This window comes from Zootoca vivipara, chromosome 11 (genome assembly GCF_965207765.1).
Source record: "Zootoca vivipara chromosome 11, rZooViv2.hap1.1, whole genome shotgun sequence".
Taxonomy (NCBI): Eukaryota; Metazoa; Chordata; class Lepidosauria; order Squamata; family Lacertidae; genus Zootoca; species Zootoca vivipara.
This window is the reverse complement of record NC_142594.1, coordinates 13,115,994-13,143,982: the sequence shown is the minus strand read 5'-3', so window position 1 is coordinate 13,143,982 and position 27,989 is coordinate 13,115,994. Positions and strand designations below refer to the sequence as shown.

The 27,989-nt window shown below is 42.8% G+C and overlaps 1 protein-coding gene across 2 annotated transcripts; it reads right to left on the bottom strand.

Moving 5' to 3' along the window:
• Positions 1 to 12: 12 nt before the first annotated feature.
• Positions 13 to 27,950, bottom strand: PIK3R4 (phosphoinositide-3-kinase regulatory subunit 4). 2 transcript variants are annotated; one of them, XM_035129499.3, is made up of 20 exons: positions 27,777 to 27,950; positions 23,576 to 24,337; positions 20,893 to 21,026; positions 20,204 to 20,786; positions 19,341 to 19,475; positions 16,636 to 16,857; positions 15,120 to 15,293; positions 13,838 to 13,983; positions 12,423 to 12,626; positions 11,436 to 11,637; positions 10,101 to 10,300; positions 8,625 to 8,835; positions 6,742 to 6,907; positions 5,233 to 5,397; positions 3,913 to 4,124; positions 3,287 to 3,418; positions 2,820 to 2,920; positions 1,469 to 1,557; positions 913 to 1,021; positions 13 to 625 (listed from the first exon to the last, which is right to left on the bottom strand). In XM_035129499.3, exons 2-20 carry the CDS (start codon positions 24,303 to 24,305, stop codon positions 455 to 457), a joined length of 4,086 nt encoding a protein of 1,361 aa, XP_034985390.1. In that variant the 5' UTR covers positions 24,306 to 24,337; positions 27,777 to 27,950; the 3' UTR covers positions 13 to 454. The 2 variants fall into 2 exon arrangements, with proteins under 2 accessions (XP_034985390.1, XP_034985391.1); XM_035129500.3 differs by having other exon boundaries at positions 27,698 to 27,946.
• Between the last annotated feature and the right edge of the window lie 39 nt (positions 27,951 to 27,989).

The following is a 27,989-nucleotide window of genomic DNA, read 5'->3' as shown; positions in this document are numbered from 1 at the left end:
TTGGCACACAGGAATGATCCAAACTCTTTTTATTTTTTCATTATTAGGTATACAGGGATTTGGATAGACATGAACAAAAGTGCAACAATTTTATCTTTCTTTCTCATTCGCTCAGTAAATAAAAAACCAAAGTCAGTTTACATAAATATTGTTGATGTAACAGCTTTCTTCTTGTTATAACAAACCATCTTTTAGAGTTCCGAAGAATAACATGGTCAGAAGTTAAGCGTGATGTCTTCATTTTAAACTGCATTTGCTTGGTTGTTTCAGAAAAACGCTGCATGAGTCACTCTACTTTAATACAATGGCAGGTTCTGAAAGGACCACTGGTCACCGTCATGAGCTTTACAATCCATCATTTTATGTTCATGAAACAATTCCTCAAAAGAGACTCAATCCCGTCCTGTTTCTCTTTGTTACCTGTATTTACAGTTCCTATAGGTCAGTGCAACTTTTACTTCCACACTTTGACAATGCCATCTCGTGATGCAGTCACTATAAATCCTTGAGTTGTCTGAAAAGTAGCAATGTCTGTGATAATGTCATGATGCCCAACTGGTAAAGACTCGGGACCCCTTCGAGGGGTTTCATCCGTGGGACCCACCTTCTGCTTGTTTTGAATTTCCTGTTGAAAAGGGGAAATGGTGAAACACTGGTGACTAAATGCTTTCGGTTTCAGGTGCTTTCCTGTTTTGCTTTGTATTTAACTGTTTTTATTGAAAGGTGCTTTCCTATTTTAAGCCCAACAAAAGTACTCTTTATTTTGTTACATGCCAAACTGATAGTGAATCCAGAGCTGTTGAGTTTGCTATGCGGAATATGAATGTGCTCACAGATACCTACCACCTGCAGTGACTGTGGAACAATTCCCACTTTCCCAGGTCTGGGAATGAGACTTGTGAGCAACTATACCTGAACAACTTCTGTGCCTTCAATGATTTTCCTATAATAAGACACAGATGGGCTGTTTGAACTTCCAGCAACAATGTAGGACCTCTCAGGGTATGCTAAATCCCAGAACCTGCAAAGAACAAAGGCAACAATATAAAACCTAAAATATTTTACTAGAATCCTTCCAGCCTTTAAAACAACATTGTAGCTATCATAAGGAGAGCAGTATAGGGTCACATCACAGACCTGTCTAGCCTGAATCTCAACGCTTCTGGAAAATTTTATTCTATAAGGTACTTGCAGTATATTTCTGTTTCAAAACCTTACAGTTTGGTATTAAGCAGGTTTACAGAAAAGTGAGAAGTTTATGTCCCATCTACAGACTGGTTGAACACACACTAAATCTGGTAGGTTCCCTCCTCCCACCAACCAGTTTGAATCAATATGTCAGTCAAAGAAAATCTGAACCTCACAAGATTGTTTTTTTTTAAAAAAAAAACTTCATATGGGATTTTTATGCAGAAAAGGAAACTCTAGCTTATGTGGTGGTGAGATATAATCATTTCTTAGATTTTACCTTATCTTCATGTCTGAACCTGCTGTCAGTAATATAGGATTTCCATCTGCTGGGCTACAGTATATTCCATGAACACTATGAGGTGAAGGCTAAAGGGTGGGAAAATAGGTTTTTTTTCAACAACTGGTGTTAAAATATGCTAACTTTTAAAAACCGAGTTATTTTAATTAACAATCATGTCATTGAGGCACTAATCCTGAACACCTTCACATAGCTGTAGCTTCTAATGAAAGACATTGAACTTCAAATTACAACTATAAACAATTGGTGTTTTTTTAATAAAAAAAATCAAATTAATCATTTTAAATTTTGTATTCACAAATTACAGTATTTGCTTAATACCAAAGGCAATTTACAAGTTATGAAATAAATTGAAACCTCAGAATAGAACACAATACAATACAGGGAGAATAAAAACAGCTGTTGAGCATTTAGCAAAATAAAAATATTGAAACAGTAGTAGATAAAAACACTAAGGCTGCAACCCTGCACTTATTCACAAGTATGTAAGTCCCATTGGTCTCCACAGGTCTTACTCCTGAGTAGACGTGTTTAGGCTTGAATGGTTGCAATCTTATGCACACTTTCTCAAGAGTAAGCCCCAATGAAGACAGTGGTACTTACTTCCAAGTAAGCTAGGGCTGCTGCCATATGTCAGGATTTTCCCATACATTTAGCCGATTTCCCCCTGGACACTGCTTGTGACTACAGTATTCCAAATATGTCCGGGAAATTCCGGACATATGGCAAGCCTAAAGTAAGCAAATATGGGCTAAAACAGAGACAGGTCAGAGTGATAGCCAGGCTTTTATGTTTCAAAATGGGGCTCAGCAACTGCCTCTTCATCCAAGAATCCTATGTGTAATTCAGTGCCCGCAAGCATATAATTCAGCCTGCAATCTAAATTATTTAGTCTGTACTCTACATCTTCAGACCGAGTCTGAATGCAAACCTTAAGGCTATTTTTTAAAATCCCCTCTGCATCATCGCCCCAACTTCTGCTTCGTGTATTATCTCGCCTAATGAAGAGTTCTGAGAAATTGAAAGCTTACATAGTATTCCACATCATTTTGTTTGGTACCACTATCTGGACTTAGTACACTTGCCCCAAGCTAGGCAGGGCTTTATAAGTTAATATCAGTGCTTTGAATTGCACCCAGAAATACACAGGAATCCAATGAAGCACTTTCAGAATTGGCGAAATGTATTTTGCTTAACCCAGTGTACAGATAATGCATCTCTTCTCAACTGAAAACATAAAACTTTGGCATGATGGGCATTTAATATCCACCAAAAGACTGAAAACTGCATAGGCCTGCTTTATTCTGCTCAAAACTTTACAATCACAAACCTGCAATTCTGAAAGAGGTGGGGCATTGCTGGCCCATAATGTGAAGCGTCTGTCACCTGTTTCCATATCCCACATGGAGACTTCATTATTGCCTTGAACAGCTACAGAAAAGCCATGGACAACAGTTATAAACCAAAAGTGCAGGAATGGGGGCAGACTTACATCTTAGGGTTTATTTCTTGCATTATAGTCTAGCAATATAAAAAGGGATGAGGAAAACGAGTTACTTGGCTGCTGACAGCACTCATTAAAATAGATGCTTGTGAAGACTGACCCTTAGCAACCCCTGGAGAATGCCCTCACTTATTCCGAATAAACTTAAGGAAGAACTTCCTGACAGTACAGTGGAACGGAATCCCGTAAGAGGTGGCAGACTCTCCTTCCTTGGAGGTTTTGAAGCAGAGGTTGGATGGCCATCTGCCATTTTGCTAGTGCTCTGATAAAGAGAGAAAGAGAGTGAGCTCTACCTGCAATCACCCATGACTGGGAAAGGGGATGCATAAGCAGGCGTCTGATCCGTGCTCTGGAAGGATGGGAATGGCTAGAGATGGGTAACTGAAATCTCATGTCCCAGCATGCCATGGTACCACTGCTTGTACCTGGTAAAGAAAAAAAAACTTATCAGCTGCAATCCTAGCCCTACTGACCAAGGAGTAAGCCCCTATAATTCAATATTTACTTCTGGGTAGACATGGTTAAGACTGCAGTTAATGACATTTTAAGCAATGTCCACTGGCCCTGATTATATATATACCAGTATGCCTAAGGTTCAAAGACATCTTTGCTTTCTGCTAATCACTTACAATTTTTATCTTTTGCAAAGAGATTTAGTGCACTTGCCCGTTGTAACAGCCCTGCATAGCAACTCACTGGGAAACCAAGAACGAGAAGACATGATTTGCCCAGATTAAATCCGTAACAGAAAATGCAGTTGAAGTCAAAATCCACCCATCTCTCCAGCAACCTAACTAAACTGCCCCTCTTGAAAGAAAGCATGTTGCAGTCATTCCCCACAAGACCTGCACAAAGAGCAATTCTATTTATACAGTGATTCTAAATACATTTAATGGGGGAAACACAAAATGCATCTTACCAATACAAAGCCAGCATTGATGTATGTCTACAGCAAATGAGGTTATAAGTCCCAACCGTAAATCATGCTTTAATGTCCAGGCATTATTAGAAGATCTCAGGTCCCATCCCACTAAGGAACCATTCACAGTGGCGTAAGCCAACACTGACTGGGCTCCTGAATTGAAGTGATGCATGTCGACTACACAGCCATCGTCCTTCTGATCTAAAAACCTGAGTAAAGAAGATGACAAGATGGATATCATTCATCGAAATGTCACGACTTCAAATTGTCCACACCCTTGAGGATTGCTTCTCTTGCCTAAAGTCTTCCACTGTGCTCTCTTTTTGGTGATGCATATTTGGCTGGAACTACTAATTCTGGAGGGCACAGGTGGCGCTGTGGTCTAAACCACAGAGCCTAGGGCTTGCCGATCAGAAGGTTGGCAGTTCGAATCCCCGCGATGGGGTGAACTCCCGTTGCTTGGTCCCAGCTCCTGCCAGCCTAGCAGTTTGAAAGCACGTCAAAGTGCAAGTAGATAAATAGGTACTGCTCCGGCGGGAAGGTAAACAGTGTTTCTGTGCGCTGCTCTGGCTCGCCAGAAGCAGCTTAGTCATGCTGGCCACATGACCCGGAAAAACTGTCTGCAGACAAATGTCGGCTCCCTCAGCCAGTAAAGCGAGATGAGCGCTGCACCCCAGACTGGACCTAACGGTCATCCCTTTACCTTTACCTTTACCAATTCTGGATCTGAATGGAGATTCTGTACCTAGTTATAGCAGATACTTGTTTTATCATTCATGCCCCAAGTATTCATTCAGCCCTCTCACAAATCTTGGAAAAGAATGACCTCCCTGGCAGGAAAAAGGAGAGGGCGGTGTAACATGAACAAAATGTTCTCTGTATGTATCCAACTTCCTCAATGCCCACAAAAAACTTAGTATCTGAATGAAGGAACTCAGGTGTGGCAGAGGTGTAGCACTAAAGCTACTAATTACATCTCTACACACATTCAGGAGAATGAGGTGGCAAGAGTAGACTATACCCGCCCTGTGGAACAACCTCTCACCAGATGCCAAAGAGAAAAACAACTACCAGACTTTTAGAAGACATCTGAAGGCAGCCCTGTTTAGGGAAGCTTTTAACATTTAGTAGATTATTGTATTTTAATGTTATGTTGGAACCCTCCCAGAGTAGCTGGGGAAACCGAGCCAGATGGGCGGGGTATAAATAATAAATAAATAAATAAATAAATAATAATTCCATTTCAGGCTTCTAATATGAGCCTGCTAGTGAGCACAGCAGATACCCAATGGGATGCATCAAATGATTGATAAAAACCTGCTTTGTATTGGATGGATCTTAGGAGACTTGGGTAGTTTTGAAGCTTCAATCCCAAGAAGTTGAATAGCTCCGTTATCTGAAGCTACAGCCAAGTAATGAGAACCCTGGCAAAATGTAAGCGTCATCACACGCCCTCCAATCCGGGAATATGTCAAGATTGACCTGTCGTAGGAAGCAGAAAGGACATAGTTCAAAGACTTTTAAGACTCTAAAAATATACACAAATTGAACAATAAGGTCCAATGAAATATCAAATAAACAACTAAATTTAACATGTATCTCCTATCATGGCTTGTTCTACAGAATCCTGGGAATTTGCAGTTTTGTTAGGAAAGTGAATATTTTCTGTTAAGAGATCCCCTTTTCCATCAACTTGGGAGAGAAATTACAAGTTGCGTCACCTGATATAATATCAGCTGAGTTATGATTGGATAGGAATATATTTATTATTTGAATTGGGGGGGACACTAACAGTGATACAGCAAGTACATTTTACATAGTAAGCAAAGAGTTGTATCTTCCATTCAGTAAAGTGGTTTGTCTTAACCCAACTGGCCCCTGCATGTGTTCAGTAGTCCTTCATTTGGTTAGGAGAATAAGTGACTACTATTTTCTGGAATTTTTGTTTCTTTTTCCTTTTTAATCTGGAAGGGATGGGTATGTGAAATAACAGCTACAGAGTCCCTATATATGCACATCCCACTCTGCAGCTCCTTAATTTATGTTGCTGCTGGAGAGGAACAGCATTCCAAAGCGTGGGAGTGAAGATTCAACTACTTCCTGGGCAAAGATTGTGATCCATCCCACTTAACTCTTCAGCACCTCTTTAACAATAGACATTTAGCATGTCTGCAGAAAGCATTGACCTTTGATTTTTTTTTAATGGTTGCTTTGGCTGTGGTATGAACAATTCACTTTTAAAAAACAGGTTTGGTTTTGTTTTGCCCCCACTCAGCCTATCCCCCAGACCATTTAATTCCCAAGATTGTGAAACCTTAGGGAACAGAGCTATTGGTGTTTAAACAGACAGTGCTATAAGCATAGCTGTCAGGTTCTCCCTTTTTTAAAGGGAAATTCCCTTTTGCTGAATAGGCTTCCTTGCGAGAAAAGGGAAAACTCGACAGCTATGGCTATAAGCCACACTGAGCCCATGTGATATTTATTTTACTTCAGCTCTTCATTCACTGTTTAAACACTGAAGAGTCTAAGTGGATAGAGATAGAGCAAGATAAGTAATAAATATAAATGAATAAAGGGATGGTCTAAGAAGTCAAAGGAAATGTAATTTTAAAATGCTGGGCTCTGTTATTTTAGTAACACATCTGAACGGTAACATCCAAGAGGATTTCAAACACCATTGTCAATGAATAAAAAATAGTGAGCATGTGTTCTTAACCTGATATCCCAGATGGTAGCAAAATACTGTACTTGTTTTGGTGCAAAAGTTTTTATTTTATTTATTTTTTATTTATGAGTATCCTGCCATCCTGTGGTGTTATGCATTACCTAGTAGTAGTAGTCTTGCCCTCCATTTTCTGACTGTTCCATATTTTCACTGTTCCGTCATTTGAACATGTGGCAAAAATTGAATGTTCATCAGAAACTCTAATGCGGTTCACAGCAGACTTATGTTCATGAAGGTGAGCAACCAGAAGCCCTTTAGGATGCCATCCTAAGGAAAGCAGCAGATTTTTTCCCCCATTAATATCAGCGGTGAAGCAAGCACATGCAGGAGTTCCTTTTGCAAAATGCCTCACACATGGGACTCTAGACTGTGACAACTGTATATATCAGCAATTACTAGATCAGGATAAACATGTAATATATTTGAAAGTGAACAGGAAATGCAAGATAATAATAATAATAATAATAATAATAATAATAATAATAATAATAATTTATTATTTATACCCCGCCATCTGGCTGGGTTTTCCCAGCCACTCTGGGCGACTTCCAACAGAAAAATAAAACACAGTGATCTATTAAACATTAAAAGCCTCCCTAAACAGGGCTGCCTTCAGATGTCTTCTAAAAGTCTGGTAGTTGTTTTTCTCTTTGACATCTGGTGGGAGGGCATTCCACAGGGCAGGTGCCATTACCGAGAAGGCCCTCTGCCTGGTTCCCTGTAACTTGGCTTCTCGTAGCGATGGAACCACCAGAAGGCCCTTGGCGCTGGACCTCAGTGTGTGGGTGGAATGATGCGGACACTCCTTCAGGTATACTGGACCGAGGCCGTTTAGGGCTTTAAAGGTCAGCACCAACACTTTGAATTGTGCCCGGAAATGTACTGGGAGCCAATTTAGGTCTTTCAAGACTGGTGTTATGTGGTCTTGGCGGCCGCACCCAGTCACCAGTCTAGCTGCCACATTCTGGATTAGTTGTAGTTTCCGGGTCACCTTCAAAGGTAGCCCTACATAGAGTGCATTGCAATAGTCTAAGCGGGAGATAACTAGAGCATGCACCACTCTGGCAAGACAGTCCACAGGCAGATAGGGTCTCAGCCTGTGTACCAGATGGAGCTGGTAAACAGCTGCCCTGGACACAGAATTGACCTGTTCCTCCATAGACAACTGCGAGTCCAAAATGGCTCCCAGGCTGCGCACCTGGTCCTTCAGGGCCACAGTTACTCCATTCAAAACCAGGGAGTCCTCCACACCTGCCCGCCTCCTGTCCCCCCAAAAAGTACTTCTCTCTTGTCAGGATTCAACCTCAATCTGTTAGCCGCCATCCATCCTCCAACCTCCTCCAGACACTCACACAGGACCTTCACTGTTTCTGATTTGAAGGAGAGGTAGAGCTGGGTATCATCCGCATACTGATGAACACCCAGCCCAGCCCCCTGATTATCTCTCCCAGAAGCTGCATGTAGATGTTGAAAAGCATGGGGGAGAGGACAGAACCCTGAGGGACCCCACAAGTGAGAGCCCAGGGGTCTGAACACTCATCCCCCACCACCACTTTCTGAACACGGCCCAGGAGGAAGGAGCGGAACCACTGTATGACAGTGCCCCCAGCTCCCAGCCCCTCAAACTATAAGCCACTAAGACCCCATCCAGGCATTGTACTCATAAGTAGAGCAGAACAGCAGGAACAAGTGCACTACCTCCACTCCCACCAAGCTGGAGGCTGACCTGTCTGCAAGCAGGGAGCCTCCTCCACTTGTGAAGTCTCCCCCTGTAATACAGAGACCTGGTATCCTGCTAACATGTTCTTTTTATTTGCAAGCAGACCAGCCAAATTGGACCTCAGAGGACACAATAAATAGAAAAACAACCATCCACCCCCCCCCAATGCCAGTAGACTTTGGTGTTTGCAGGGCTAAAAGGGGACAGTTTGGTGCTACCCTCATAGCAGCTCTGGCCGTATGTTAAAAGTATAGCAAGTATTACCTGGAGGTGGTGGCTTGCTCTCCCATTCTGCATTCTCCATCATCTGCTTGGCAATTCTTTCCGCGTTGCACTGTTCACGTTTCTGCTGTATCAGCTGCTGAAGTTCTGTTTTACAAGTAGTAATGCGCAGCTGGTACGTGGAAGGCGAAGCTATATTGCTTAACACTTGTATGGTTGGTTTTCTGGCTTGCACAACGGTTCCATCTGCTGCCTGAAAGGAATAAGCCCAGCTGTGTATTCACGTTTAGAAAACGCAACCCGTGTTTTATGTTTCAAAGGAAAGGGCGACATCCTCTCTTCTATAATTCAAAACCAACTTCTGCATCAGAAATCAGCTTTACAGGCAGCGGCCATTTTGCACTGGGGTTCCATTCCCAATCCCCACACGTGTCGGCAGAGCATGCGCAAGCCCACCCCGCCCCATATTTGGGCCACTTCCAGGTGGGCAGCGACACGGGTGTGCGTGATCACACGTCAATCAGATGTGTGTGAAACGGCCGCTGCCTGTACTTCAAACTACCATTTTACTAATTTACTGCTTGTTTGATTTTATTTATTGATATCCCGGCTTTTTCCCAGTCAGATCCCAAGCAACCCGCAAGCCCAGGTAAACAAGACAGATTTTGCCTGACTCCTTAAAGACAGAAAAGTTGGTGCAAAGTGAGGCACAGGTAGACCACAACCATAGAAAACCACCTCCCCAGTAGGCAAAGCTCAGGTGCTGAGGGCACCCTGAAAAAGGTGTCTAGGGGTGACCTCAAATATAACTTCCAGAAGGATAGCTGTGTTAGTCTGCTGTAGCAAAGCCAGCAGAGAGTCTTGTGGTACCTTAAATGCCAACACATTTATCATGACAAAAGCTTTATCAGATGCATGAAATGTGTGTATGTATATGTGTATGTGTATACACACACACACGTCGATTCAGCGTTACATGGGGTAGGGGGGGGACAACAACAAAAAGAAGTGCATTTGGGGGAAATTAAACATAAAAACAACAAATGCCAATGATAACCTAATGAAAAAATACTTTGACTGTTTGAGCAGACTCTGAGCTGCTCTATGGAGCCGTAAACTTAACCAAGCAGGGGTGAGACCACTGATTCCACTCACAGGTTCATTTACCCCGAGACACAGGTCAGTCAAGAGTTCTGTATCTTACTAGTGGGCTATTGGCTTGCCAATTCACTTCAACATCTGATTCACACCACAACATCCAAATCAAAAGCTGAATTCAGAAGTCGTAGTTTCAGGACTATTAATCTTGTTGAAAAGTATTATTTATTCATTATATACCGCCTTTCAGCTGGAGTTCACAGGGCAGTTTATAGTATTAAAAATAGCCCCAGAGTCTTGTTTTGTTCAAAGAAATGGTTGAGTGTTGAGGGTAAAAAGAAACTCCTCTATGTTAAAAACTATTGACAGCTCTTCTAATTCTATGGTAAAACTCTCTAATTTAAAAATCCCCAGAAGTACCTGTGGTGAGGATGACAAAGGAGCACAAATGCCAGCAGAGGACTCTGACCGAAGAGATTTCCCACTCTGAATGGCTTCTTGATCTGTGGCTTGGCTGTGGCCTTTGCTAATTGGCTGAGGCATGTTAGAAGGTTCCAAAGAGCCAAACATACTCTTCCATTCCTCATTTACATTTGAATCTTGTTTTACGTGTTTTCTAGCTGAAGTCAGCAAGACCCAAAAGAAGGATCATCGTAAGATTTTGTTTATAACAAAACAACCAAAATGTACAGAATTCTAGCTGTATAAGCAGAGTTTTGAGTTACTGAACCTGGTTTATTGTGGCATAATGTCAAAGGGGGGAAATTGAGTGCTGGATCATATAAATCAGCTGCTACATGACTTGGGCAAAGGTTTCAATCCATCACCAGATGAAATAAACTTAGAATGCTTAGCCTAATTTCTGCAGATGACCCATGTCATCTTAATTTATACAGATCAGTGAATGAACCTTGTGGTTTTTTGCAAGGTTATGCTGGCCTTAGCATTAAGGAAGTAATTGTTCTAGAATGCCAAGTTTGGGGTGGTGGTGGTAGGGAAAGAATCATGGATCTCCAAGATTGTTTTTTAGGCCATTATGTAAACACATCTAAAAGTTAGAACAGACACAGCCAATTATATCCGCAAAGGCAAGTTAGACAAATAGGCCAAAATGCACAGAAACTTCATTTCAATATATTGTGCCTACCAAGCTTGAAAATGGGTTTCCTTATTATGACACTTTCAACTCACATGATTTTCACATTTTTTACAACAAACTACAGCTTCATATATTGTTGCCAAAGTTAAACTATACAAAGCTATAAAAACCTGTCCATTTTCCTATTTTACATATATTTGAGTAGTTTAGAAGGAAATTGTGACTAGTTTAGCAGGAAACTGGATTGACAATTGGAGAATCATGACTGGAGGCTGTGAGAGAATATCTTGTAGTCATGGTTGGTACAGAACCTCTATCCTCATATATAATACTAATTCACACAGGCCTATATATCACTCAATAAGCCAGCACAATCACTTGTTATATGTGAATTGCTTCCATTACATGAAAGCTTGATGGCCCATTCAAATCTGCAATGTTTCACCCGACGTTGCCGTCACTAAACAATAAATATGTATGTGAACTCAAGATGTTAAATTTCCCCCTTCAGTCTGAAAAGTTCAATGTAAGCAGATATTCTAGATGTCATTGGAATGTGTTGATAGTGGACTCTTCCACATCTTCTATAAGCATTTAAAATCCTCCAATATAAAATTATAAAAATGCAACAATGCAAATTACAAGACCATACTAACCGCGTTTATCATCAGATTCCTGCTTAGTTTTAACAAGATCAACTTGTCTCCCAGTTATACCCAGAGCTGCCAAGTCTATCACTCCTTTCTGGGTGCTGTCATGAAGGTGGCTCTGGTCCACTATGTTGGCCTTCGCTTTGTTAGACTTCAGCATGAAGTCTCTTAAGGCTAACAGCTTGTCTTCTTCTTCCTCAGTCATTCCCTACCCCAAAAGAAAACAAAAAATAGACAGTTCATCAAGACAGAGCAAAGATTTTCAGTTTTTAACATGTGGCAATTGGGCTCAAGAGGGTTCAGGATATTTACACTGTAACTAAAGAAATGTGTGGCTTTGGCTGCCACAATATAACAGGGCACCTTTTTAAAATAGGACATTGGAAACTGCCTTATACAGAGCCAGACCATTGGTCCATCTAGCTGAGTAGTCTATTACTGGCTGGCTCTGGCTCTGCAGGTGTCTCTTTAGACAAGAGGCACTCCAAGGCCTATGTAAAGATCCCAGGAACTGAAAGTGGGGCATGCAAAACAGATACTGTGGCACTGAGCTATGGCCCTTCCCCAAATAATGGTCAGGATGTTGGATGGTCTGTTGTGGGCTGCTCAGATACGAAAACATTTGGGAAATCAAGCCAATTTGAGTTCTATGCAAGATCTTATGCTGAGAGAGCTCTTACTCAATAGGAATCAATAATAAAACATAATAATCTGGGACGAAGACCAACCACATAGTTTTGGTGACTATCTGATAAGCTTCCTACAGCCATGGGTTCCTAAACAGAACTTCCGTTTAAGCACAAGCCCCACTGAAATGTAAAAGGACACCATTGCTGTTTCATAACTCAGATTCCTTTCAATGGGGCTTGTGCAGGAGAAATTTCCAGCGCTGCTGGCAAAGTGCTACTTTGATGTAGTACAGATGCTGAAACAATACATGTGCCTGCTTTATTGTGGATTCTCAGCACTACCATTATAGCAGTAAGAATATACTTGAGAAAGTAGCTTCTTTAACAGCTGCACAATTGCTGGATCTTCAGGGGGAGGGCAGTCGGGAAGAGCTCCATTCCTTTTCTTCTGACGAAGTTGTAGAGTTCTGAAAAGGCTTCCTATGTCCTTGGAACGCAGAGCATAATCAAATATAGAACGGCTTACAGGCTCTTTGAGGACGCTCAGTAGGACTATTTCTTTATCTATCTGTAATTCAGGACAGGGAACAAGGAAGTAATCAGATGGCCATAGAAATGCAACTGAGGAACTTTTCTTCTTGAGGGAATGAGCGGGAGGTCACGCCTAGTCACTGACCTCAGTGGTAGGTTTTGAAAGTAAGGGGACTGATTTGGCTGGTAAGAGTACTTTAAAAAAACTTTGCAAATATCTACTTCTTTTATATCAGACTATTTTGAGCTATTTTGGATAATATAAAACTACTTTTTGTTATTTGTGCAGCACTTTTTAACATGTAAAAGGCTGCACAATTCATACTGTGGCTTCCTTCGCAACAATCATCCGAGGAATGAAAACTGTACACTTTGCATTTAATACAGGAAAGAGGAATCTGTAGCCCTCCATAGGTTGTTGGACTCTGGCTCCCATCAGCCCCAGCCAGCATGGTCAGTGAACAAGGATGGTGGGAGCTGGAATTCCACAACAACTGGAGGGTCACAGGTGCCCCATCCCTGAAATGAAAGCTGAGAGCTAATCAGGATTTGCCCAGGGCCTGTTTGAACTATCTGGGCTATTTTATTAAAATGCTCCTCAGACCTGGCATGAATTTTGGCATGGCTTTGTTTGTTCCTGCTAACAGCTTGCTACACAACAGAACCTAGGTAGGGTGGGTTTGTACGCATGATGAGCAAGAGCTGGGTCACACATTGCACTGGCCAGTGTTTTGCATGGTTGGGGGGGAAGCATCCATGTCACAAATCCCCCGTCCCTACAGAAATAATATCTGTGAGTACTTAAAATGCATTAGGGATCACCATATTCCAAGTTTTCTCACCTCCACCAGCAGTAGCCAATGAAATTGGGCTGGGATAGCAAAATTCACATGATGCTGTTGCAGTCATCCCCAAACTTCGGCCCTCCAGATGTTTTGGACTACAATCCCCATCATCCCTGACCACTGGTCCTGTTAGCTAGGGATCATGGGAGTTGTAGGCCAAAACATCTGGAGGGCCGCAGTTTGGGGATGCCTGTGCTGTTGCATCACGTGGCAAGTAATTGCAGCAGAGGTAGGGAGGGTTCACCACTGAGATGCTGGCATCGGCAGCACCTTCTTGATCAGCCTAATATCTAACGAAGCTTTCAGAGTCAAGGCATGAAGATATTAAGCTAAATTATTTTCAAGCCCTTCATATGCTGCAATTCCAAATGAAGGAAAGGTGCTTATCCAGTTAATTCCTTACCTGTATTATTGGCTGAGTGATAAAAGGATGCAAGTAAGGCATGAGTTTGCAATAAACATCAGCAATATTCAAATGTTGTGCTACAACAGTTATAAATCCTACTGCTCCGTAGCGTATCCAAAGATTAGGGTGGCATAGGAATGGTGCTAGAGAAGGAAATGAACAAAAAGGGAGGAACCGATTTTAATTGATGTAAGTCATGCAATTAAAATTCTAAAAACAGGAACAAGTTCACACTCACGCACACACTTCAGACTAAATTCCAAAGGGGATCCAACATAAAATAATACAAAATCAAGTTCACATTATGATCTTGCCTCATGGCAGACACCTACCCTGGACTTTTGTTCTATTCTGACCTGCAACTGTATTATTACAGTTAAAATAAATCAAATGCCCTTTTTTGCATTTCCTGAAATTTCCCAAGCTCACTTCTTTCAGCAAAGGCATGAGCATTTTTAAATAACATGACACTCAATAAGTTTAACTCAGGTGGTCCCAGGAAATTCACCATCTATGTATTTTGTTATGTAATGACTCATTATGTGGACTAGTTTTCAATATCTTTTTCCACCTAAATGTGTCCTTAACAGAATAATCCATTGTCTCATAGACCACTTCCTCCAGGAAACCCTGTTCCTATAATTGGCACCTGTCAATGCCCCAATTTGTTCAGTCTCTCTCCCATGGGGCTGCTCCATGCTTTTCTTCTCCAAGCCTGTTCATCTTCATGGATGCCCATGAGAGCAGACCTCTTTAGCCTTGCAGTAACTAACCATTTTGCTAGTCTGTGACATTCCATTTGTCACTTCAAGCCAAAAAGCCATTTTTAGTTGCCTTGCCAAACAGCATTTGGACACTGCAAATAAACATTATTCTGTTCAAATCCAAGTTGAGACTCAGTTGTCTTTGTTAATTTCCTCATGTCATTGAAGTGTGGATAAGTCCTTCATGTGGCATTTAATGGACTCCGGATCTCTATGGTTTGTGTAACGTGAACTAGAACATGTATAGAACTGGCAACAAAGGTTTCTCAGCTTTCTAATGCTGCAATCCTAAACACAGTCACTTTGAAATAAGTCCTAACATTCCTGAGTAAAAATGTGTAAGGGAAGGCCAAGAACATAATACACACTGAATGACAACTGCTTAAATGTCATTCTGGTTAGAAGTTCATAACTAAGTGATGTCATATTCTGGATAATGAAGTTGGCAATATAAACTACATGCTATACAAAGGATTGTTAAAAGTATAAAATTGCTGCTAGGGAAGCAGGCTTACCAATATCACAGGCAAACTCATAGATATGTGGTTTCTGCAAAAGTCCTAATTGGCACATACAGGTAAGGGCATTGAGGGCCTTATATATGACAAATTCTTCTGCATCACTGAGCCCTTGCTGGAGCAGAGGCTTTAGAATTGAAGAGCTTTGCCAGCCAACATAAGCAGCGACACCTGTAATCAAGGCAGAATAAAACACAAATTACAATTCCTTAAAGCTAAAGCAAGTAGAAATATCACATGCAAGCAGGTTTAACCCATGCAATCCTGAAAAAGGGAAAAACTCAAATAAGTAGGGTTCAATTTGAGCTACCCATGAGCTTCAGTGCTTTTAATCATCAGGTCTCATCTTAAAAATTATTTTCCACCATTAAATACAGCGGTATCTTGGTTCTTGAACTCAATCCGTTCTGGAAGTCGGTTCGACTTACAAAACATTCGCAAACCAAGGTGTGGCTTCCGATTGGCTGATTGACCCCAGAAACAATGCCAACAGCCGAAACAGACATTCAGCTTCCGAAAAATGTTCACAAACCAGAACACTGACTTCCAGGTTTTCGGCATTCGAGAGCCAATTTGTTTGTCATACCTTAGGCTTAGTCCTTAGTCAACCCTTCCTCAACCTGTGCCCCACAGATGTTTTGGATGTTTCATCATCCCTGACTACTGGCTTTGCTGGCTGGGGCTGGTGGGAGTTGTAGTCCAAAACACCTGGAGGGGACCAGGTTGGGGAGCACTGCCACTCAAACACAGACAATTAGTCTTATAAGCAATTGAAACCCTCTTAATCCTCCAATTAGAAACAAACAGACCCTCATTTCATACACTGAAAATCTGCTTATAAAAAGCAAAAGGTAGTTGTGCTAGTCCCCAAGAAAAAACTATGAATTCCACAGTTGGAAAATACATTTATGAGGATCAACCATTAAGTTTACAAAAATGTGGCAAATTTTCAAATTCTCCGGCAGTTTTCATCAGGCAAGGTATTATACAAAGCAGGGAATGCTTTGTATAGCCAATCCAGAGCTGTGTGGGAAGATGGATATCTGTAAAGACAATTCCTACCCAAGGCATCTAAACCAAGGTCACCACTGTGCCCAAAGCATAGTATAAAACTTGCCTGCCTCCTTCACCGTACATGTTGCTTCTTCACTTGGGGTGACCTTGCCTGCGAGTAATAGGCTGATGCAACTAGGTTTATTTACTTAAAATACCACCCTTGTCTCTTAATAAAAAATCTCCTAAATGTTGGCTTTGAGGTTAAAGTGTCTTCTGTGACAGGCTTGAGGGACTGTGTTCCTTCCTTGTGCTTAAACTCATTCATTCTATCAATCTGCACATAAAAGGAATCCTGCACCCACTACCCCTTGCTTTGTATAACATCTCATCTGATGAACAATTCTGGAAAACTTGAAAGCTTACCACATTTCTGTGACTTTTGGGTTGGTCCTAATAAAGCTATCAGCCCAACAGTGACCTCAGGATAAAAAGCTGGTATTTGTTGTCAAGCACATACCCACTATGCTGTCAAAAAATGCTCCTCGTAAATGCCAGTCATTTTTATCGTTGAGAAAGGTGATCATATGGGAGAGGAGAACATCATTGGCTTTTTGACGACCAAAAAAGACACAAAGGCGAGTTATTCCATTTTCCATCAGCGTCTGCTTCACAATGTTTTCTGGGTCACTCAACAAAGTGACAACTTTCTGTTGGACCATTTCATGCAAGGCCTGAAGCTCTACAAAGAAGGACCATAAAAAGTGTTAAGGAAAAACCAGATGTGACATCCTTGTGATGTATTATTTGCACTCAGGAAACCCTCCTTTTGTTGGTCATTATTTTTGTATTATTTAATATATATTTTTAAAACACACACACACTCATATATAGAACACCAATAGGCCATGGTGGTCAAACCATGGCATGGGTACCCAAGTGGACTCAGCCTGCCTGTTCAGTGTTGCATGTGAGATTCCTGCTCTCCAGCTCTATAAAGAGTGGTGGATGTATCAAGGCACTGGGGGTGTATATATACTTTAACAAGCAGTTCTCTGTCTCATAATTTCAACTTCACCTGTGGCACATTTGCTAAAAATACTGGCCACCACAGCAATACAGTGGTACCTCGGTTTATGAACACAATTGGTTCCGGAAGTCTGTTCATAAACTGAAGCGTTCATAAACTGAAGCGAACTTTCCCATTGAAAGTAATGGAAAGTGGATTAATCCGTTCCAGACGGTCCGCGGAGTAACCGTTCATAAACTGAAGCGAACTTTCCCATTGAAAGTAATGGAAAGTGGATTAATCTGTTCCAGAAGGGTCCGCAAAGTACTTAAACTGAAGCGTTCATAAACTGAAACATGGGTGTAATTGGTTCCGGAAGTCTGTTCATAAACTGAAGCGTTCATAAACTGAAGCGAACTTTCCCATTAAAAGTAATGGAAAGTGAATTAATCCGTTCCAGATGGGTCCGCGGCGTTCATAAACCGAAAATTCATAAACCGAGGTGTTCATAAACCGAGGTTCCACTGTATGGTAAGTAAGCTGTCAGAGCATATGAAATCCAAGTCTCCTAAACAGTTGGGCCCACAGCGTACACATCAGGGCGCAGTCACAGCCCCACATGAACTGCAACACTCACATAGAGTTTCTATGCTTCCTTGTTCTAAACTGGATGTGTTATGGTGATCAATTTGCTGCACTGACAATGTCACTGCTTCTGAAGGAATCATGTATGTGGTTACATGTGTAAGTAGATCAGCAAATATGCAGAAAAAGCACTATGTTAACAACGCCCAAGAAATTCAATTTTCTGGCCATTCCTATAACTTCAAAGGTTACTCAGGGCCTGCTGCAGCTTGTGGAGCAGGATAAAAGACTGCCCTTCAGATAGCAGGGGAAGGAATGGTGGACAGAACAGAGAAAGAGAGAATGAGCAGAAGCAGGACCAGCATGCAATTGTGGGTAGAAAAACATTTTGATCAGGAGAGGAACCTCTTGCGGGTAGCTTTGTGTAGCCTTGGAGTGAGGGGTTTAGAGTAGATGTGCAACATTGAAACTGAAGGAACAACTAAAAGTCTCCCTGACTATTTGCTCAATGAAATACCTTAGATTTTAGAAACTAGGAAGCAACTCTTCTTTAGAGGTACCTGCTGCACAGAGCCTAAAGTTCACTCTGCAAACATTACTTTCCTCATGCAGTTCAGTGTTGAGGATATACCTGTGCACTTACACCCATTGGAGTGATCTCCTTAATGCTATAGGGAATATGGAAGGCTCTACTTTAGGGATGAGGAACTTCAACTAGCAAGACGGCTACATTACCTCATCAGCAACCTTCCAGGGATGCATGCCAGTGCATAGCTGCCAAGTTCTCCCTTTTTTTAAGGGAAATTCCATTATGCTGAATAGGCTTCCTCGTGAGAAAAGGGAAAACTTGGCAGCTATGTGCCAGTGGTGGATGAGGCCAGAGGCAAAGGTTGGTGGAAAAACTGATATGACTCTTAACTTTGTACAGTATGCTATATTCCAGACACACAACTGCTGGAGATTTCTACCTCCCCAAATCAACACACATCTAGCCATCCAAGCAAACAAGAGGGATTATCACAGATAAAGGTCACTCTGCCACTCTGAGCAGGCAAAAGAGCTTCATAAGGGCACAAAGCAGGGGAATGGGAGTGGTGTGGCCTGGAGAGAGTCCCAAAGGCCACTTAGAGAGGCCTGGATGGCTGAATCCACTCCCTGTGCCTCATGTTCCCCAATTTTGCTTTACTTGCAAAACTCTATTTATTTAAAATATTTTATCTTCTTTGAGCAGCTATTTTAGGCTGCCTTGTAGGACAATGTTTTCTCTGTGCTCTGTCAAGTTCCACAGAGCTTTAAAATGCCAAGAAGGGTGATGGCTATCCTTAAGTCATAATTTCTTGCTAGGATGATCACATCTGATTTCCTGAAGGACTAGATAAAGGTCTGGTCTTTTGGTGCCTCTTTCTCATTAAGAATTGGGAGATTATCTTAAATCCCTACTGTAGCTCTCAAGAAGCGGAAGTTCTCAGCATCCTTCTGGAATCTGAACCATAAAGATGAAAAAATTAACAGTCTCTTGAGTATATGCATGTTTATTTGGACACAACAACCACTACATCCAATTGGGCTTACTCCCAAATAAGTATTCATATGAGCATGCTCTAAGTAAAGGAAAGTGAAAGATACATTACCAGTATCATAATTTTCACTTGGATGTGTTGCACCATCCATTTCTTCACTATTTGGTTCATTCTCCATGTTCAAGTTTTTTAATTGGACAAGCTCTAGGAATCTCAGAGCAGTTTCTGCCAACAGTGCTATGTTTTCTGCAAATATTAGAGTGGGATGTGAGAGACAGATAATCCATTTTTTTAATAAAAAACAACAACAACAGAAACAGTGGTAATAGTTTTAAGCACAGGTGATATGTGATTAAAATGTGAAGTGACTCAGAATAACAGCATCTTATACTGGCTTACCCCTAGACATAGAAAACCAAGCTTGAACTTTGCAAAATTGCTTCCTTTAACAGTTTTTTGGGGGGGGCGGAGGCAGGGCATGGGCAAGAGCCACCAATGATGCCCATTTCATGTCTGTGCCATATGGACCTCAGCACTACCATCACATTCTGTGTGTGAGGTCCAAGAGACCCCTCACTGACTACTGGCGCAAACAGAATGCAGGACTACACAAACTTGTTTCAGATCCAAAAAACCAATGATCATTCTGGCATTCTTGTGTCAGAAGCACAAGTAACAGGTCACACTCAGGGTTGGTTTGTTATTTTTAGAGCAGTAAGACGGGCAGATGGGAGGACCCAAACATGTTTTTGCCATTGACATTCTGGCCTATTTATTTAATTTAGACACAATAGGTCATTCTGAGAATTTCTTTTAATCCCTCAAATTCTCATACAAGGAAAAATAAATTCAGCACTAAATAAAAATCTACATTTGCACACACTTCCCTCTTTATTCCAGCTCTGTGATTTAAAAAAAGAAATGCAATGACATCAAAGAAATCCTTCCCCAATGCCCCCCATCTCCCCTCTTACCAGCATAAGCCAGTCGGACAATAGTGGCTTCATCTTGGGCCAAATGTGCAATACCTGGCAATATGTATTCTGGGTAGATATTGATATCATTACGTGGTACTTCTTTGACTAGAGCAAGAACTTTAGTGAGCGTCCTAACGGCTTCTGCCCTCACTCTGGGCACAGAGTCATTGCTGAAATGCAAGAGATAAGGCGTGATACGATCCAGCAGAATTTCCACACTTAATCTGGGTGCCAACTGGAGAATCAGTTCCAAAGCAGCCAGCTTTGAATCACAGTATTTGAGGGTCTGAAGGCATGACGTTATCACCGACACCAAAATGACCAGCCCATTTTCCTTTGTCTCTCCTTCAGCTTTTTCGGTTTGGTCATGCCCACAGAGATTATGGATAATATTGTCCAGATCTTTACGTATAACGAGGATGCGCTCATCTGCAGATACAAAGGTTTCCTTGGCAAACTGTGCCATGTAAGGCTGGAGGAAAGTATAAAATATTTCAGGAAATGCATTGTTACGTTGTTGTTTCAAGTAGTCTTCAGCTGCTAAACGTTTTTCTGGTTCACAGTGGATCATCTGGGTAACCTTCAGATAAAAGAGAGCAAAAAGAGCAAGGTGGAGGCAATGCTTTATTATTAAAGTAGGTATGGAAAATGCAATAAGCCACTGTAAATAGAGTGGAATTATTTACCAGTTCTCTAATACTCCGGTCTTCAATTTTATTCAGGACTTGTTCAGGGGAAAAGAGGCCATTTCTATACGCCAAAAGCTGTGACAAGTCAAACAGAGGTACACCTTCTGTAAAGAGCTCAGCTATTACGCAACCTGGAAAATACAGAACAGCTTCCTGAGAATTATTTGGTAGACATCTCTTGTTTTGCCTGCTCATAACCAAAGACTATAAAAGATGGAGATGATGTCACTTTCCAGTTGGCCACACTTTCCTTCTCAAGTTCCAGCATTTAAGAAGACATCACTTTTCTCCACCTCTATAGTTCAACTTCCAGCCCTCAGTGCTCTAGTTACCAATACAGAAAAAATAATCCTGCACCCCAAAAACTGACATCAGGAGACTGATGAAGACTTCAGCTTGCAGCACAGGAACTTGCTTTTCCTAACCCTACTGCTTCTAAAAGAAATAGAAACCCCATCAAATTGGGTGGGAAAGGAGTATCAACCACATCTTTTTTTTCCTCTGATGTTCAAATGATCTTGGAAACCATCACTGAAAACCAGTAAGAATACATGCAGGCCTGAAGATGTGCATTTCACACACCCACACACCTACAAGAGATGATCAGAGGCCCAAAACAATATGACTAGGGCTGCAATGTAGACAGAATTCTATGTGGAGTTCAAAATTGTAGATTAGCCTTTACAGCCAGGAGAAAAGGAGCATTCAGCACCTGTTGGCATCCATATTTCCTGCTACTGAATTAGCGAGACTATATATTACCAGTTGGCTGTATTCAGAACACAATATGAACCCACATCATGCACTGACAGCTAGGCAGAAAAGGTCCCACCAAATACTGTTTATTGAAAAAGGAAATAAAGTATGAAAATAAGCTGTTCTTCTCTAGATGTGCCTGGAGTTAGTTTCTCTGTCCAGTTGACTGTAGGATTTCTCAACTAAGGTAACTACCATTGTTTCCTGAAGCAGAAACGATCAAGGGCTGCCCAACATGATGAAGCCCCCAAACCTGCATATAGATTCACATCACATAGGAAGAATGACAGAAGTGCAAATAACTGTCAGCACCAGGGCAAGACGTCTGGCCTCTAAATAGTAAGAAGACATTGACGCCAATAAAAAAAAAAATATTGTGGATCATGAAATTATAAGGTTTATTGTGAGCATGTTTTACAATTTCGCTAATGTATCTGGGGCTAACTCATGTGACTAATCCTCCCACTACAGCCCACAGGCTTAATGCAGAGACCCCAGTAGCCACATGGATCTGACACCAGGAAGTGCTTTCAGATTGCTTCCAGACAGGTGTTTATTGGGGAATGGTGTTCATTATGGATGCAAAACAATGCTATTGACATCAAAATACCGCTCCATATTTCCTCCCCCCACCTTTAACCAGGATTTTCCAGAAAAGGGGAAATCCAGCAAGTTACAATGACCTATTTGCAATGTCTCAATAGCCTTTTTGTAATATTAAGCCCACATCTGGAAGCACTCTCAGAGGCATAGAAATTAGCCCAGTATGAATCACCATTAAAATACAGAGATGCTACTGTTATTCAGTGTACTTCACAACTACAGAAATTAGAGTAAGTCTCCTGGGACAGTACCATATCAGAACACAGACGAGAGAATGGCATGCTTGTTTTTTTTTTTTAAAGGAAGCAAACAAACAAACAAACAACACCATTCTAAATGGGGAAAACTAGCATACTGGGGAGAAGGCTAAGCTAGGACGCTTAATACTTACTTGCTAATTTTCTATGTGCAATGATTTTATTATGATTTTACACGAAGCTTTCAATGATGCATTTTCCCATTACATTCTGAAGGGGTATGATTACAGGAGAGATGTACTATATGTTATTTTTTTAATATATACTTTGGCTGGACAAATGTGGGGCTTAATTGTTTGCAAGCCTCCTGCTAAACATTATACTTTGCTAATCACAAGAAGAGAATTCACAGGGAATGCTAAGAATTATCATGCAGACTAATGTGACTGTGAAGTAAAACTTGTACTCAAACACCTTGGTACTCAAACACCTTGGAACCCAAACACTGCAAACCTGGAAGTAAGTGTTCCAGTTTGCAAACATTTTTCAAAAGCCAAACATGTTCCGTTTTGAGTGTTACGCTTCCAATTTGAGTGCCACACCTCCGTTTTGAGTGTTACGCTGAAGTCTGTCTGTTTTTGCTATTTATTTTGCATTTTTGTTTTTGTGACTCTTTTTGTTTGTTTTTGTGACTGTGTGGAACCCAGTTCAGCTACCGATTGAGTGATTGTGTGACTGCAGTACATTGCTTATTGCTTTCATTTTATGGATCAGTGCTCTCGTTAGATAGTAAAATTCTTGTTAAGTTGCTGTTTTAGGGGTTGTTTTTAAAAGTCTGGAATGGATTGATCCATTTTCCAATACCTTCTATGGGAAAGCACGCCTTGGTTTTGGAACGCTTTGGTTTTGGGACGGACTGCTAGAACACATTAAGTTTGAGAACCAAGGTACCACTGTAGTTCTATACTGTATCTCATACATTGCATCTGGAAAAGGTTGATGGTTTTAGTTCATCACAAGATAGCACTAAGTTCCCCACTCCTCCCCCAGAAATCAGAAAGCAACACTTTCTATGAAGGCACGCACAGCTTATACACATCGTTTACTTGATCACTTTAAAGTACCTGCAGAAAAGATGTCCATTGCACGCTTCAGTTCCCCCCTGCTTCGTTGATTACTGTTAGCCAAGTCCACCAGGGGTGTGGAAGGATCTCTCATATTCTCCAGTTCCGTTGCAAATATGCTGCCATCAACAAAGCGCTCTGGAGCAATGTAGCAAGTCCTCCTTCTTGATGTATCAAAGAAATAATTGAAATCAGCAGGGTTGTCTTCAGGAAGGTAGGTTGGTTTAAAACTAGCAAAATCTGTTAGAAGGACCCAGTTCCAGCTGGTCACCATGACATTTTCAGTTTTGATGTCCCCGTGACGGACCCCAGACCTGTGTGCTTGATCCACTGCAGTCAAGATCTGGAAGGCTATCCACCGTTTCTCAATGTTGTTTAGGAACGGACGAGTACTAATACGGTCATAGAGATTATCTCGTACGTACTGCCTGAAAAGCATGGCTGCTTTCTCAGATAATGTGGCCTTCTGGAAGGGAAGACAGTTTTGCGCAGAATTCAACCTTATTTTCAGCTCCTCCAGCTCCTGCTTGTAACTAGTTAACGGTAAAGTTGGATCTTGAATGGCAAACACCTTGACAACCACCAGACCTTCTCTGTGCTTGGCTCGGGCAACTTTAAAAAACCGAGTACTGCCCAAGCTTTTGTCATATTCAAAGTCATGGATGTCTGAGAAATAGCTGTCAACGGAGAGGATCTGAGAAGGGGCAATACCAGCCAGCTGGTTCCCCATGGCAGACCTTTAGTTCTTCCTCACGACTCTGCCTAAAAAAAAACACAAGAGAACGATTTGTTCATCTCAACTGCGTTGCTCTTCACAAACGACACACAATACATCATTTCATTTTGAAATTTTAAGTGGCTCTATTTTAAATATTTTATAAATATTTAAAATAGAGCCAAATAGGTTTGTTAATGTCTTGTTTTATTAATATTATTAAACTGAGTCCATACATGCACCAGTGTGATGTAAAATACCAATTAGAAAGTGTAGAACGGGATGGCAAGTCAATATAGAGCCCAGTTGCTAGAAATCACAAGTGGGAAGAGTGCTATTGCACTCAGATCCTGCTTTTGGGCTTCTTATAGGACTCTGGTTGGCCACTGGAAGAACAGGATGCTGGACTAGGTGGGTGATAGGACTGCAGAGCTGGAAGGGGCCGTCATCTAGTCCAACCCCCTGCAATGCAGGAATCCTGCCTGCAGTCATCCCTGGATGTGCTCAAAACACCAACCTCAAAACACCAGACGCACTGACCCATCGAGTCACCTGAGGCTCTTATGTCCCCTTATGTTCCCATTTTTCACAATGTGTCTGAGATCACAGCATTTAATAACCCAAAGGCTCCCACTTCCCTTAACACAGAATATTTAATAGGGCAGCCTTTTCTGAACCGGTGCCTGCCAAGATGCTGCTGGACTACAACTCCCATCGTGCCTGACCATGGGGCCATGCTCGCTGGGGCTGATGGGAATTGTAGTCAGTCTAAGAATATTTGGAAGGAACAGCCTGTGCAAAGGTACAGCTTTCCCAAGCAGCCTCCTCGAAACATTCCCACGGCAAGCCATGGCCAATTTCTACCACAGCATTTCGCACCTCTCCCGCCTTTTAACTTTACACCTCTTCCCTCAGTTTCCTTCTAAGATTCATCTTGGAAGATTTTATTATACATACAGGTGAAACTCGGAAAATTAGAACATCGTCGAAAAGTGCATTTATTTCAGTAATGCAACTTATTATTTTATTTTATTTTTTAATTTTTACAAATGCTTTCTTTTGGAAATTCCACAGTAATAAAACAAAAAGTTACAATAATACAAAAATAAACATCGCTATTACATTTCATTAATTACATTCCTTTCATAATCGACCCGCCTAACGACAAATAATTACAACAAATAAAGGCTTGACATATCTTGCTTTGCATGTCATGCATCTATCTCATATATTGGTTTCACCTTTAAAGTTGTACTACTGAAATAAAAGCACTTTTCGACAATATTCTAATTTTCTGAGTTTCACCTGTATATATATATATATATATATATATATATATATATACTAGTGTATTTCAGCCCGTTTAATAACGGGCGCTAGAACATCCTGGAGTTCGGAGAGGCGCTTGTGCAGCGCTTCTCCGAACCCTGGGACCTGTCCTTGCTGTTGGCGGCAGGGGGACAGAAACGGAGGAGGAGAAAGCGCTGCGTTCTCCTCCTCCGTTCCTCTCCCGCAGCCGCCGACAGCAAGCAGACATCCCAGGGTTCGGAGAAGCGCTTGCGCAGCGCTTCTCCGAACCCTGGGACCTGTACTTGCTGTTGGCGGCAGGGGGACAGGAACGGAGGAGGAGAAAGCGCTGCGTTCTCCTCCTCCGTTCCTCTCCCGCAGCCGCCGACAGCAAGCAGACATCCCAGGGTTCGGAGAAGCGCTTGCGCAGCGCTTCTCCGAACCCTGGGACCTGTCCTTGCTGTTGGCGGCAGGGGGACAGAAACGGAGGAGGAGAAAGCGCTGCGTTCTCCTCCTCCGTTCCTCTCCCGCAGCCGCCGACAGCAAGCAGACATCCCAGGGTTCGGAGAAGCGCTTGCGCAGCGCTTCTCCGAACCCTGGGACCTGTCCTTGCTGTTGGCGGCAGGGGGACAGAAACGGAGGAGGAGAAAGCGCTGCGTTCTCCTCCTCCGTTCCTCTCCCGCAGCCGCCGACAGCAAGCAGACATCCCAGGGTTCGGAGAAGCGCTTGCGCAGCGCTTCTCCGAACCCTGGGACCTGTCCTTGCTGTTGGCGGCAGGGGGACAGGAACGGAGGAGGAGAAAGCGCTGCGTTCTCCTCCTCCGTTCCTCTCCCGCAGCCGCCGACAGCAAGCAGACATCCCAGGGTTCGGAGAAGCGCTTGCGCAGCGCTTCTCCGAACCCTGGGACCTGTCCTTGCTGTTGGCGGCAGGGGGACAGGAACGGAGGAGGAGAAAGCACTGCGTTCTCCTCCTCCGTTCCTCTCCCCCAGCTGCCGACAGGAAGGACGCGCACACTCTCCCCCCTCCTGCCTCCTCCAACCGCCGCTCCTCACGGCCAGGGAGGGTTGTGAGGAGGCCTTCACCGGCCTCCACCCTCGCTTCCCTGACGTGCCCTGCAGTGAGGCGGTGTCCGGCAGGAGCGGCGGTTGGAGGAGGCGGGGGGGGAGAGTGCGCGCGCGCAGTCTCTGCTGTCCAATCCCTGTATCCCTGGGGCACATGCGCAGTGACCCAGGGACACACGGGACAGCTTGGACGCAGGGACATCTTGGACATTATTATATAGGATATATATATATATATAGTCCAAACACACATATATACAATTTTATTATACACACATATACAGGGTGTCTTTTAAAAGAGACCCCATGGAACATGTGTACTCTGTATCCACGGGGCCTCGTTTAAAGGACTCACCCTCTGTGTGTGTGTGTGTGTGTGTGTGTGTGTATACACACACAGAGAGAGACAGAGCGCTTTTTTCTGTGGGGACGCAGACCCCTAAATATTTTGTGAATCTTTGTACAGTACTTTTGTCCATTATTTATCCAGTATTTATTTTTCCCAATTTGAACTACAAAAGGGTGATTTTTTTTCTCGAGTCAAAATGAGAGTACCCCTAAACATTTTTTTGGGGGGGGGAGCAGCACTGTACACACACACACACACACACACTCCCTCACTCTTTTGGAGCAGTTTCCCAAACTGTTTTTGGACTTGGACTACAACTCCCATCATCCTTAGCTAGCAGGACCAGTAGTTCAGGGATGATGGGAGTTGTAGTCCTAAAAAAAAAACCAGCTGGCGACCCAAGTTTGGGAAACCCCGCTCCGTGGAGTCTCAGACTCAAGTCGACGAAGCCAACGCACCATCTCGCTGGTCAACATTTCTATTTGCCATGCCCAGCGGTCAGCCATGAGCCCGTCAGTCCGCCCGTCCTCCCTCCCTCAGAAACACACTTCCTGCTCCTTAACATCCCTTTGCCGTATTCGGGGGAGAGAAAAGAAGGGCTTCACGAAGGGTCCCCCAATAAAAGGGGGCCCGTCATGACACTGGGGGGCCCCCAAAAGCGAAGTCCCTCCTCCCAGCAGGGACGGCGTGTGGGTCCTCGCGCCGTTTACCTCAGGCGCTTTCCCGCCGCCTGAGGCGAGGCGTGAGGGAGAGCGCGCGAGCCTTCCCGCCGCGCCAACGGCGACTCACCGCCTCTCCTCAGCTAGCCCCGGGGAGTCCGGCCGGGGAGTGGGGGGAGGCCAGGGCCGCGCTTGCCCCCAGCGCTCTCCGCTCCTCTGCCTCCACCGCCGCACGGGAAACCGGTAAGCATTACACAAGAGGAAGGAGGCGGCGCGGCCACTGAGCTCACATCACATCACATCCCGGGGAGGGAAAAGGCGGAAAAGGAGGAGCCGGAGGCCG

What these genes read in the sequence shown, in the direction of transcription:
- PIK3R4 (XM_035129499.3), bottom strand. Translation starts at nt 24,305, where the DNA reads ATGGGGAACCAGCTGGCTGGTATTGCCCCTTCTCAGATCCTCTCCGTT. An exon ending in AATGGACATCTTTTCTGCAG is followed by an intron (nt 21,027 to 23,575) that starts GTACTTTAAAGT and finishes TGTATTTTCCAG; the next exon opens with GTTGCGTAATAGCTGAGCTC. An exon ending in TGAGTTTGCCTGTGATATTG is followed by an intron (nt 13,984 to 15,119) that starts GTAAGCCTGCTT and finishes TTCCTTCTCTAG; the next exon opens with CACCATTCCTATGCCACCCT.